This window comes from Ceratotherium simum, chromosome 22, assembly GCF_057802395.1.
Source record: "Ceratotherium simum simum isolate JZ-2026a chromosome 22, ASM5780239v1, whole genome shotgun sequence".
In the NCBI taxonomy this organism is placed as follows: domain Eukaryota; kingdom Metazoa; phylum Chordata; class Mammalia; order Perissodactyla; family Rhinocerotidae; genus Ceratotherium; species Ceratotherium simum.
In genome coordinates this window covers 22,397,954-22,411,810 of record NC_141921.1, presented here as the reverse complement: position 1 = coordinate 22,411,810, position 13,857 = coordinate 22,397,954, and the positions used below count along the sequence as shown (strand labels likewise).

Below are 13,857 nucleotides of genomic sequence, written 5' to 3'. Positions count from 1 at the left end.
CTTAATTTTTTTTTTCCTAGACCACTTACGGGTAAGTAGGTTTTTGTTTTTTAGTATCCTAATAATTACCTGTGCTGTTTTCTTTTTGGTTGCTTTTGTAAGACACAACTCCATGGACCGTGTATTTTTCTCTTAAATGCCAAGTTCATAAATCTGTGAAGGGCAGTTTTTCAGAAATTACTAGAAAGTAACCAAGTAGAAAGTCCTTTGGTAACACTGGAATCCACAAGACATGTTTGTTCAGAGAATCAAAAACCCAAGGCTGTATGGTACTGTTTTAGATCAGATTTCTTAAGAAACCTCTTGTGTGTCTCCCTTGTGTTTTTATAACTAGGTATCTAGACGAGCAGAAGACAGAGAATGGAAAAGATAAGGAACAGAAACAAACAAATACCGATAAGGAGAAAATGAAAGAGAAAGGGAGCTTCTCTGACGCGGGCTTGGGTGATTCGAAAATGAAATCTGATCCGTTTGCTCCCAAAACTGACACTGAGAAGCCTTTTCGGGGTAGCCAGTCTCCCAAAAGGTATAAGCTCCGAGATGACTTTGAGAAGAAGATGGCTGACTTCCACAAGGAGGAGATGGATGATCAAGATAAGGACAAAGTTAAGGGGAGGAAGGAATCTGAGTTTGATGATGAACCCAAATTTATGTCGAAAGTCATAGCAGGTGCAAACAAAAACCAGGAGGAGGAGAAGTCAGGCAAATGGGAGGGCCTGGTGTATGCACCTCCAGGGAAGGAAAAGCAAAGGAAAACAGAGGAGCTGGAGGAGGAGTCTTTCTCAGAGAGATCCAAAAAGGAGGATCGGGGAGGGCCCAAGAGAAGCGAAAGTGGGCACAGGGGGTTTGTGCCTGAAAAGAATTTCAGAGTGACAGCTTACAAAGCAGTCCAGGAGAAAAGCTCATCACCTCCCCCGAGAAAGACCTCTGAGAGCCGAGAGAAGTCAGGAGCCAAAGGAGACTTCTCCACAGGGAAGTCTTCCTTTTCCATTACTCGAGAGGCCCAGGTCAATGTCCGGATGGACTCTTTTGATGAGGACCTTGCAAGGTGAGATGTAGTCCTTCTTGATCCTCAGGGCTTTAGTGGCCTAAGTGGTATCTCCTAACCCCTTTCCCCGAGGACATTCTGGAACCACGACAGGCCCCTCCTGTATTTCCCTTCCTGTCCAAGGTTCAGTGCTGTTGCCCTCCTGTCCACCTGTTCTCAGAGGCGAGTGTGTGTCACTGAACGATTATATGTTGGGATCAGTATCACACAAGTGGTGAAGCATCTTTTCAGTCTGTAGTGACTGGCTTTCTTGCTGCTGGGTTCCCTCTTGCCCTCTACCCAACACATACACACACACACACACACCCATTATGCTGGGTTCCCTCTGCTGCTCTCTTGCCCTCTATCCAACACACACGCACACACAGCTCATTACACACATACACCCACGCCCCATTATCCTGTTTCTTCCTAAGTGTGCTTAAGATTGAAATCTTGCCTGTGGAACCATCCAGGATCCATTTCTCCATTGTTAGCTAGGTCACCAAGGTCTATTATTATATCTAATGATGTAGCAGTTTTAGAGTTGGGGTTGGGGGAAGAACTTTAGGAAAGAGTGATGAGGCCCAGGCTGACTATTTCCCAGGTGTAAAAACTCTGTAGCCAATTGGAAGTCCGTCTTAGCAGCATTCCAGCCGTATCCCTCTTGCTTCATTGTGTCACTTCACTGGGTGGCCCTGGCTGGCCAAGCTAGTCGATCTTTTAAAAATACCTTCCCGTTTGTTGTGTGTGTTAAAACCAGGAGTGACCCCAAAAACAGAGTCACTGAGGTTTAACACTTCATCCTGCCCATTTGTTCCTGTTAAAGATTCCCAGTAAAAAAGGAGAGAGAGAGATTTTAGATGCCTTTTTCCATAGTTATGGTGCATTTGAGGTTATTTTGAACTTTGGTAGGAAGAGAAGAATGAACTTTGTGGATAAATTTAAAACTCTTTGAAAAAAATAGATTATATCTTTAGGGTTTAAGTGTTCTGACTTTTGTATATCTTGTTACGTTGAGCCTCCCTGTGTTTCTTTTTCAGACCCAGTGGCTTATTGGCTCAGGAGCGCAAGCTTTGTCGGGATCTAGTCCATAGCAACAAAAAGGAACAGGAGTTTCGTTCCATTTTCCAGCACATACAGTCAGCTCAGTCTCAGCGGAGCCCCTCAGAACTGTTTGCCCAGCATATAGTGACCATTGTTCACCATGTTAAAGGTGAGTCCAGACCCAGCCTGCTCAGGCTCCCTTTCCACCCACTTAGCTTCCTCTATTACAAGCAGAAGGATGAGTGGGGCCCTTTATCTCATCAAAAGGGCCTTTGAAGCTAGGGCCTGGCTTGAAGGAAATTCCTTCCAGGGAGGAGTTTCCATTTTTTAATTACAGAGCTGAATATTTTGAAATGCTAATAGTAACCTGTGATCATGAGAATAGTAAAATTTTTCACATGAAGATTTAAAATGCTTGAGAAAGGAGGTATGAAATGTGGCTTTTCTAGCACCTCTGTCTTTTCCTGTCTAGCAGGTGGAAGCCTCTAGAGGTATCTTGTGGACCTTGTGGTATGGATTTTTTCCCCACATTATTTTACCATTTCCTGGGCAAATGGAGGTGGGCGGGTTGGGGAATAGCCAAGAGAAGGTGATGTAGAAGCTGGTTGAGCCAGTTACAGGTTCCATCTGAAATTGAAACTCAAGCAGGAATTGGTGCTTTGATTCAAAGGATAGTAGGCTTCAGGTGTCTCTCTCTGTATCCATGTCCTAGGATATAAGGGAGCTACAGTGGAAATCCAGTGCCCGACATTGGATTGTGTCTGAACCAGCCTTTTTTCCTTCCTCTTTTTAGTATGTTTGTTATATGGTTTTGACTACTTTAGTCACATCTGTGTGGCTGCAGGTTCATGCAGAAGAGTTGGATGTTGTGTCTGCCTTTGATAGCATAACGTGTTTTCCTTTGAATTCCCACAGAGCATCACTTTGGGTCCTCAGGAATGACATTGCATGAACGCTTTACTAAATACCTAAAAAGAGGAACTGAGCAGGAGGCAGCTAAAAACAAGAAAAGCCCAGAAATACACAGGTGAGGACCTCAGCCTTACGCTGGAGATCATCATAAAAGACTGTTCATCAGATATTAAACTCATCGTTTTTGTCATGTTAGGTGTATTAGCAGCAGAATTCAGGGTGACATCCTCCAGATTCTAGGATAGCAGTGGGCATTTGTAGTTGTGAGTGGAAAGGATGTGCTTCGGTGCCTACAAGTTTCTCAGTTTGGGCCTGAGGAATACACAGCCCTTTTTATGTAGATGAACTCTTGTGTTCCTTGGAGCTGGCAGATGGTAACCTGAGATCACAGTGAGCTTTCTATAGGTAGAACAAATGTTAAGTTTCTTTAAGCAACCCGTGTATTTCATATATCACTTCTTTTTTTTTTTTTTTTTTTTTAAAGATTTTATTTATTTATTTTTCCCCCAAAGCCCCAGTACATAGTTGTCTGTCATAGCTGCACATCCTTCTAGTTGCTGTATGTGGGATGCGGCCTCAGCATGGCTGGAGGAGTGGTGCCTCGGTGCGCACCCGGGATCCGAACCCGGGCCGCCGGCCGCGGAGAGCACGCACTTAACCGCTAAGCCACGGGGCCGGCCCTCATATATCACTTCTTTTGAGCGAATTTGCACGGGGTAGGGGCTGGGGTTAGGGAAGCTTGAGGATTATGTCCAAGGGTTTAAAAGCCCAGAAGGTTTAAAGAATATCACATTTGGTTGTGAGAGTCTATTCAGCAAATAGGGACTTTGTCTAGAAACAGAGTTGACCTTATCTTTTTAATTCCTTATTAGTCAACTCTTGAACCTGTTGCAGTAGGTAGGAGAACCATGTTTGTACAACGGCCTTGGATTTAGGGTCTTTGGGGATGTGTGTACATGCCAGGCAGTTATTTCTCACCTAGACCTAATCTCCTAGGTGAATAATGGGCCATTATATTCTAATTCCCAAGATGAGAACTGCTCTTTGGGGTTAGCAGGGCATAGATAGCCCTGAGGTGAATTTGAGATTATAGGCATAGCTGTAGGTGAGTCTGTATTTCTGGCTGTAACAGTACAGGGAGGGAATAAGAAGTTTCTTCAGTTTAAGTTTGAGAAGTTGGGATTTTGTGTGTGTGTGCCTACGTGCATGTCTGTGGGAAAGTACAAATATGTAAGCAAAGGATATAAGTAACGTGGATGTAAGTTACGAAACATAATAAAAAGGAATGCCTATGATTCCATTACCCAACTTACAAACTAAAATATTACCCGTACTATATTCACACTATGGAATATTAAACAATTTTTGTGTTTTCAATTTTAGGAGGATAGACATTTCCCCCAGTACATTCAGAAAACATGGTTTGGCTCATGACGAAATGAAAAGTCCCCGGGAACCTGGCTACAAGGTGAACTGTTGCTTTGATCAGTAATTCCAACAAAATGAGTGCGTTGGGCATGAACTTGACAGAAATGTGTTTGTTTAAATTACTCTCTACTTAAGTTTGTGTTTTTCTTTTAAGGATGGGCATAATTCTAAAAATGAACTACAAAGGGTTAATTTTTATTAAATGTATCAACAACCTTTGTGAAGTGGTTAGAATATGGTAAATGACCCCAAAGTCTATTGAGGTGAGCTTGAGAAAAAAGAGAGGAGTTTTGGAACAAGTGCCCATGATGAGAGAAGAAACTTTTTGTGATATTTTTCTGCTTGTAAGTATTATCAAATCAACTATATACATGCACTATTTCCAACCATGATTTCAAACAGACATGCATGTCAGGGGAGAGTGAAATATTCATATCTTAACTTCGTAGACTGTTTTAAACAGCTGGTCCAGTTTTTTTTTCTAACATTGTACCATATCTATCATCTGTCGGTTACTGTTACTTTAAAGCTAAACATTACTTTGATAGCCCAGCTACATTTGCAATGATGTGCACGTAAACACTGTTATTAAGAGGTTAACACTTGTATGCAGTCTTTTACTATGAAATACTAGATTTGGGTTTTTAAAGAATCTTAGTTTTTATTGACCTTCATTCACATATACAGTTGAAATTTAAAATTAGAGATGGCTCTTCCAATGCTGCTGAAACCTTTTCTAAAAATATTAATCTTCAAGTTTTCCAAACAAATTTGTCCTGTTAGTTGAATGTGATGAGAGGCACTCTTGCAGTCTTTCTTCTCTCCCATCCCCCTTTTCTTTTTCTCCAAGTACCCACCAGCTTGGCATTAACCATGTGAAACCCAAGGTTTTGAAACATGTGAAACGCAAGGTTGAAACATCAGAAGAGATATCATCCTATATGCCTCACAAAGCCAACTCATTAGAGGTGCTGTCTGCATTGCCTAAGGGAGCAGCAGCTGCATTTCTCTCTGTCTTTGGAGGGTGCAGAGGCCCCATTCCCTCTCTGAAAAACAACGTGATAAACCTATTTACTACCTACCATTCCTGTTAATTAAAAAATTAAACTTTATTTCAACAAAAAGCTTAGTTTGTGTAAGTAAAATGTTAATACAGCATGAACTGCTCATTCCTTCCTCTTTTAGGGACATTTTACTTTCATGAGACAAGTCTTGGTGTATAATGTCCTTAACCACCGTATGTCTCTGCCCTCATTGAGTTTCCCAAGAACGTTGAAAGCCCTTGCCATGATGGTTTGGGGTGGAAGGCCGTTGAGCTGCTGGGCTCATACTGTATCTGCAGCATACATACCCTGATAGTTACACTTCCTAGGAAGTTAGCAAAAAAGATTTTTTTCTTTTTTTGTGAGGAGGATCAGCCCTGAGCTAACATCTGCCAATCCTCCTCTTTTTTTTTTTTTTTTGCTGAGGAAGACTGGCCCTGGGCTAACGTCCATGCCCATCGTCCTCCAGTTTATATGGGACACCGCCACAGCATGGCTTGACAAGCGGAGCGTGCGCACTTAACCGCTTGCGCCACCGGGCCGGCCCCAAGATTTTTTTCTTTTTCTTTTTTTTTTTTTTAATAAAGTTCGACCTGGTATTGCCACTTTATGGTTTTTGATATGCTCTCTCTAGAGAAATTTGTCAATATAACTAAGCATTTTGGAAGTCTGCTTAAGTCTCTGATTGTCTTTGGACTCAGTACTCAAAGCTAATTCTAAGTAGAGGATAAGCCCTGAGTTTGGCTGCTCCAGTGTAGGCAGGGGAAGGATAACATGAGCATTTCCACTGTTGGTGGTGACTGAGCCTGAGCTAGCCTAACCAGCCACTTTCCAGAGCTGATTTTGGCTTTCTCAACTTGTAAGCTAGCCAGAGTCATTACTGGGCCATAGAGGAAACAAACAAAGCAAGATCAATATATAGCATTTTCAGAAGGCTATCATCATCATTGTTTTAGAGAACTGGTTTGGCCTCTGTAAGGGATCCTTATGAAGTGACATCTGTGGAGCATTCTCTGACCCTCCCAAGCTTGGGTGAGGTGCTTCCCATTCCCAGTGCTTCCTCTACACCACTCCATTGGAGTAGAAACCACAGTTTGTGGGGTGGTTGAATTGGCAGCCCTGAATCACAAAAACCTTAGTTTTGATGTCTCTCTTGGCAGGCTGAGGGAAAATACAAAGATGATCCTGTTGATCTCCGCCTTGATATTGAACGTCGTAAAAAACATAAGGAGAGAGATCTTAAACGAGGTAAATCAAGAGAATCAGTGGATTCCCGAGACTCAAGCCACTCGAGGGAAAGATCAGCTGAGAAAACAGAGAAAACTCATAAAGGATCAAAGAAGCAGAAGTACGTAAGCCCCTGTCTCTCACCCCCTTCAGACTCCTGAGTGGGATCTCTTGCCTGCTCGCGTTTGACTACACACCAGACCTTTGAGGTTAGGAACGACAACAACTTGTGCAGTCTCTTCTTTTATACCATGTAACTGTGAAGTAAGTCCCTAGTTTGAAAACAGAACTTTTGCATTGAAGTAGGTGTGATCCTTGTCCAAGAAGGCCGCCTGGGAGATCAGCAGTTAATTTGGCTGTAGGGACAGTGTGGAGCATCATTTGGAAGTTCATTTTGCAGTTGTTTTAGATATTCTTTGTTCATCACAAGTCTTCACGGAGAGGTTCTCTGTTAGAAATGGCTCGTAGTTGTTGTCAGGTAATAACGCTGTTTGGTCAAAGAAACAGGGTAGAACTAGATAGGACAAGATTGTTGATCTTAAATGCCTTTTAAACTAGTTTCACAGACACACTTCCAAGAGAGGTGTTCCAAATACTCTTTAAACAAAGGTAGCATTGTTGAACTTCATAGAGAAGCATTCATGCCAAGGTCCTGTCATTTCTGTTTACGTTTTTGAAAGTTCCATGACTCTTTAGTCATGTCTCATTAAATGTAGCAAAGTTCAAGCCCCACACCTTTCCATAAAATGCGGTACCACTTCTGCTGTTTCTGAACTTCAGCTCGCAAGCATTTTCGTATGCATTTTTTTATAACAATTCGAGATAAGTTGGACAGTTGGTGTGATACCCATTTTGCCAATTGAAGGACAAAGAAGCTAAGCTCAGAACGATTTGTCTGAGCTCACACAAGTATCAGCTGACATCAGAACTCAGATCTGCTGTTCCACTTGGTCTCCCCTTCCACTGTGTTACTTATGCATAAGGAGCCAAAGCAGCTTTCAGGGCTGCCTATAGATATAGGATCTGATAATCCTCAATAGGCAGTGGAAGTGGGGGATAGTAGTCCTCAGCACTGCCTGTGGTGGAAAGCAAGTAGAACCCCTAAGCATTTCAAGGTTGGGTTTGGATTACTGATCCTGATTCCTTTCTCTAGAACACATAGTGTACCTCTGACTTGCTGTGTAACCTTGAACAAGTCTCTTGCCACCCTAGTATTCTATGATTGAGGCAAGAAAGGTGATCGTTATATCATTGTTCTCAACATATGTCACACTTTAGTTTACAAGAACTCTTTCTCATATGACCAAAGAATGACTTACCCAAGGTCACACACCTAATAAAAGGCACTGCTGGAACTCAATCTGAGGCCTTTTGGAGTCTTATTTTTGAAAACGTCTTGAAATAGCACTAATTTCTAGGAGTCAGAGTTATACATCTAAGTTATAAGAATCCTGTGACGTTAACTTAGATTTCCTTTTTTTATCAGCAAATGCTAGAAAAAGCCAGTAGGGTTCAAATATTTAAGTCCTTGAGCTTCTCATATGTAAGGGGGGTAGGAAGAGGGGCAAGGTGGTTTTCATAATGGAGGAGGACTGAGGGAAGGGAGGACACAAACGATAGGGTATTGACACTTGGCTGTCTTCTCCCTGTAAGTCCTCCTCTACTCCTGGGACCCTGGCCTTTCTGCCACCTTAGAGGCAGCCGGTAACCTCCTCCACTACCACATGCAGGGCTGGCACCGACCTCCAGTACGGAGACAGTGACTCATCGTATTAGTCTAATTTGCCCTAGTCTGTAATTTCCCCCAGATGAAGGGAAGGGGGAGGGAAATAACTCTGGGAAGAGTTTCGCCAAATCTTATGCTTAATAACACAACCTGTTTGAGCTCAGTGGGAGGTGGTATGTGGAGTAGTGGTTTAATTAGTCAGAGCTATGTTTGAATCCAGGTTCTGCTCGGCTCTGTCACCTGAATCTCGTATCTATAAAATGGGGAAATAATACTGAATAATCACAGTTGCCATTTACAGCATGCCTGCTATGTCAGTGTCAAATGTAAGCATATTGTTTTTTTAATCTTTAGAGCAACCCCACAAGACAGGTATTGAGAAATAAAAGTAACATAAAGCACAAACAGATGGTAATATTTAAAGCCTCTTTCCTAGTACCAGATACATCTTGGCTCTCGATACAATGTTTGTTTCCTTCTGCCTTTCTGATTCACGCATGTGTGTTAGACTGAGCTACCAAAGGCCTTGGACTCTGTTTGTTCCTCTTCCCGTGTATGTCCCATGTTCATCACAGGCTCAGACATAGGTGTGTCACTGAACATGACTGACAGAATTGGGAGGAAGCTCCTCAGGTACCCGGGGTGGGTAAATTGGGGGCGAGTTGGGTTTTCTTAGATTACTTGTCTTCAGTGTCTTCATCACAGATGCACTCCTGATTGCCCATGCTATTTATCCGTGAAGCCCCAGCCAAGGGCTGTACCCTAGAGACTTACTGATTTCCCGGGCTCTTCTGTTTTCATAGGAAGCACCGGAGAGCACGAGACCGGTCCAGGTCATCATCCTCTTCCTCCCAGTCATCTCGTTCCTACAAAGCAGAAGAATACACTGAGGAAACAGAAGAGAGAGAGGAGAGCACCACGGGCTTTGACAAATCAAGACTGGGGACCAAAGACTTTGTGGGTCCAAGTGAAAGAGGAGGCAGAGCTCGAGGGACCTTTGTAAGACCCTGTCTCCTCCCCGTTTCTCTAAGCCTCTGCTCTCACCAGTTCTAATTCTGTGTATCAGAATACCAGTTTTGTTGCGCTTGATACAAGTAATCGGTCTATAGGCCCCAGAATTGGTGGCTCCCTGTTCCCCAGGTTTTCCATGTTTAAATATAATCACTTTGCTAGAAAGCATCTTAGGGCTTCTGATCTCAGAGCTTCCCACTTTATCTTGACTGTGCTGTGTGGGGAGCCCTTGTGCCATGTTGTCTTCTGTCTAGGTTGTAGACTTAGGTTGAGATGAGCAGAGGGAATGGCTAGAAACCAGTTGACCAGCATGTTGACTGAGGACAACTGTCTATTCCATGCCAGAAAAGTGTTTGAACAGAATGTGGGGAGTTGTTTTCTTCCATTCCTGACATGGTCCTTTGTTCCTTTTCCCTGTTTGTTGCCACAGCAGTTTCGAGCCAGAGGGAGAGGCTGGGGTAGAGGCAACTATTCTGGTAACAACAACAGCAGCAGCAGCAACGATTTTCAAAAGAGAAACCGGGAGGAGGAGTGGGACCCTGAGTACACGCCCAAGAGCAAGAAGTATTACCTGGTATGTGTGTGGGGATAACCAGGAAGGGCCATAGGGCCTTTGGCACACTCATTGGCTGATACTGAGGCCTTAATTGGTCTGTCCAAAACCATGATTAAATACGTGTGCAGGCATATTGCACTGGGAGGATGTGTGCTTGTGGGACAGTCCAGTACTGGGACGAGTGTTCCAGTACTCCAGTACAGTACAGTACAGAGAGGCAGCCCTGGCCTTGAAAGGGTTTATCATCTAAGATGTTTATGAATTGCAGGATAAGCAGGAAGGGTTGTTCTTGCCCTTTTGGTCTGTAAACTTGTTTTATTGCTCACCCAACTTCAGCCTCCTTCCAGCCTTTACGCAGGGATAGAACCACAACCTTCCCCTGTGGCCACAGTTCCTCTCTGTCACTCCCCAGTGCAAGATCGACGGGAAAGACAGCTCAGGGTCTCTTTTTGAGGAAGAGGATCTGTCTCCAAAGTGAAATGCCACTGGGGCTTCTCTCATCTTAGCTGTTGGTCGTTCCTAGATACTAGGCACCTTCTGGGCCTCTCTCCCTGTCTCAGGTTAGGGCTCTTCTAGGTTGAATTACTGGCCAATGGGTGAGCTCTCTTGGCCTGTCTATGCCAACAGCAGACTCAGATCCAAGCAGATGTGGCTCTGAGTGTTGTAACCAAGGTAGACTTGCAGCTGAGTCTCCATCACCCATGAGAAGGGCTGGCATGGGTCTCTGTTGTCAGTTGCACAGCTAGGAAGCAGGTGGTTGTGTAGACAACTGTACATAGCCACCTTCGCTTTTCTAGGCTGCTGGGAGCTGATTTGAGACTCCTAGAGGACCCTTGAACCTATATCTAGGGAAATGTTGGCCGAGCCCAGAATAGGTGCTGGAATGGGACTGCTGTAGGGGAAAGGATTAAAGGTCATATAAAGCCCTTTTCCCTGCCCTTATCTGCCACCTGAAGGAGCACTGCTGACCTGATACGTTTAGGCTGGTGACCAAGCAACCCTGGTAAGCAGCAGTGGCCCTTTAGCTGAGCTGATCCCTAGGGGCCTAAGGTCCTGATTGTGTGGGTGGATGGTTTAGACTCTTTGAGGCCGTGGGGCTGATGAGGTAACAGCGACTTCTAGTTTTCAAAATGCTGTCTCATTTAGTCTTTCGTTGGATCCCTCCTTCTCTCTCATGAGATCATCAGAGCAGGGATTGTGTGAGACATACAAAGGTTGTGTTTTTTCTACTCTGCCACACTGCCTCCTTGCATAAAACTAAAGGGGGGAGGGCTGGCCCCGTGGCTTAGTGGTTAAGTGCGCGCGCTCCGCTACTGGTGGCCCGGGTTCAGATCCCAGGCGCGCACCGACGCACTGCTTCTCCGGCCATGCTGAGGCCGCGTCCCACATACAGCAACTAGAAGGATGTGCAATTATGACATACAACTATCTTCTGGGGCTTTGGGGGAAAAAAAGGAGGATTGGCAATAGATGTTAGCTCAGGGCCGGTCTTCCTCAGCAAAAAGAGGAGGATTAGCACGGATGTTAGCTCAGGGCTGATCTTTCTCACCAAAAAAATAAATTAAATTAAATCTAATTCTTAAAAAAATAAAAAACTAAAGAGGGGAGATACAAGACAGGAGGCTAGGTTCTGGTCCTCCCTTTGCCACTAATTAGTCTGAGACCATGAGCGGGTAGGTCATTTGCCCTTGGTCTCGCTGCCTGTTGTTGGCTGGGGGTGGGGAGAGTCCAGGAGAGCTGGAGCCCCAGCTGTGTATTCTGAGTGTTGCTTTCTCTGTTAGCTGCCTGACATCCCAGATCAGACAGAGTTTTTCGTGTTTTGGTGGATTGGCTTTCTCAAACCTATCCTTGGAGAGATGAGTATGCTAAATAATATGAGTTACTTCAAGTTCCTAAGCCTGTTTCCTCATTTGCATAGTGGAGGGTGATAATGATAGGGTGGACGTGAGGATTAAATGAGAGTGTGCATGTGAAGGTCTTTCAGTGCTCAGTGAGGACTTTATCATCGTGGTCATTATTATAATGTCCAAGCTACTGCGTTAGAATTCCTAAGGCACCCAACTGAATATTCTCATGGATCTGAATCAGTAGCATTTTTGGAGTAAGAGAACAGGGAGGAGGACGGAAAAGGAGCGAAAAGTGGGTTGGGACATAGGTTGGTTTGAGAAAGTCACATTTGAGTGGGTGCAGAAAAGAGGGTTCTGGCTACTCTGCTTCGCTCTGGCTGGCATTGATGGCGGTTTTCTTTCCTCTCAGCATGATGACCGTGAAGGCGAAGGCAGTGAGAAGTGGGTGAGCCGGGGCCGGGGCCGAGGAGCCTTTCCCCGGGGTCGGGGCCGTTTCATGTTCCGGAAATCCAGCACCAGCCCCAAATGGGCCCATGACAAGTTCAGTGGGGAGGAAGGGGAGATTGAAGACGATGAGAGTGGGACAGAGAACCGAGAAGAGAAGGACAATTTACAGCCCACAACTGAGTAGGGGCCACTCTGACGGGAGCCCCTGCCCAGGGGAGAGAGGCGCCGGGAAGATGGCTGGTGAGAAGCTGAACAGAGGAGCCTCTAGAAGATTCTGAAAATCCCACCCCCTACCCCCACTGGATGTGCAGAATCCTGCTACAGCCGAAAGCATCCCTGGCGCTGCGTCCCACTGGACAGAGGCGGCCGGCCGCAGAACCTGGGGTCAGGCCCAGCTCTTGAGCAGAACACAACATGTTGGGTTTTAGCTGTGTTTCTCATTTGTTGTTGGTGTGTGGGGTGGGGGCTGGGGTAGGGAGGGAAGAGCGATTCTTGGATTTTGGTTTGTTCCCTATTAGAAACCAACAGTTTTGTTCTTCATTTCATTTCATTTGGAGCTAAGAGGACTTATTTGATGATTTTCATTCTCTTCTCCCTTATCCTGATTTTAAAAGCCCTTTTTCTTTTCTTTTTTTTTCTAGGCATATGTAGTAACATTAGCAGAAAGATTTAATTTGGGCAACTTTGATTCTTAAAAGAGAAAACAAAGCATGTGAATAAACGTTGAAGTGTTCACCTCAGTTTGGGACCAAACTGCTTGGATCTTTGTAAAATCGCTTTTGTATGTCGAGGAGGAGTTCAGGGCCTTTCTGACCACCTTGTGTTCCCCTTTTCTGCGCAGCCGTGTATCCCATGGTTTGCTCCTGGCCACACCCCATGTGTGTCCCCCACCCTAATATTTTCTGATTTCTTCTGGGCTGGGCTTCCCATTCTCCACCAGCAGCTCCACTATCCCAAACCTCCCAGTCCTGCTGATCCTCTCGGCAACAGGGGTGGAAGCTGGACAGCAGTTTCTGGTCTGTTTTCTAAGAAACTTCTGAATTCTATTATCTTTACAAATATAAGATGAAAAAATAATTTTTTCAATATTTTTTATTAATCTTTTTATAAAATGAAAAGAAACTCCTATGATCGATTAAGGAAGGTGGTTATGGCTGGGTGGTTTGTGGGGTCTTTTTTTTGTTTTTTCTTTTCCTTTTTTTTTTTTTTTAACCTTAAGCTTTAAGTTGAAACATTCTCAGATGTTTGGGGGGAAAACATCCTGTTAAAATGGGTCCTTGTGCTTGCCTTCTGGGGAGGCGGTCCTGAGCAGGTGAATCATATGGCATTTATGCATATGTTATATGCGGACTGCACCCACCTCTTCCCCCCCAACCTTGCCTCTTGGGTTGTTGTGCTACTTTCCCCTTACTTTGCTACATTTCTATAGTTAAGTTGGTTTTACTTGAATGATTCATGTTTAGGGGAAAAAAAAATGAAAACACCCTTAAAATTTGTTTCAACTCCTCCTGCAAATAAAAACAATAATAAATGAAGTGGCAGATGTAAATGGGTTCTGGTCATTGTCACCCTGGTGTGTGTGTATT

General features: G+C 44.3%; 1 protein-coding gene across 5 annotated transcripts in view; it reads left to right on the top strand.

Moving 5' to 3' along the window:
* Positions 1-13,820, top strand: part of THRAP3 (thyroid hormone receptor associated protein 3) — a 75,200-nt gene extending 61,380 nt beyond the window's left edge. For 4 of the 5 annotated variants that reach the window (XM_087446276.1, XM_004425953.3, XM_087446277.1 and 1 more), the window contains exons 5-12: positions 335-1,048; positions 2,071-2,243; positions 2,990-3,101; positions 4,370-4,454; positions 6,618-6,805; positions 9,214-9,409; positions 9,852-9,995; positions 12,234-13,820. In XM_087446276.1, coding sequence (XP_087302402.1) covers positions 335-1,048; positions 2,071-2,243; positions 2,990-3,101; positions 4,370-4,454; positions 6,618-6,805; positions 9,214-9,409; positions 9,852-9,995; positions 12,234-12,455 — 1,834 coding nt within the window. In that variant the 3' untranslated portion in view covers positions 12,456-13,820. The remainder of the gene's footprint in view (positions 1-334; positions 1,049-2,070; positions 2,244-2,989; positions 3,102-4,369; positions 4,455-6,617; positions 6,806-9,213; positions 9,410-9,851; positions 9,996-12,233) is intronic. The other variant, XM_087446279.1, reaches the window with a different exon arrangement.
* The last annotated feature ends 37 nt before the right edge of the window (positions 13,821-13,857 follow it).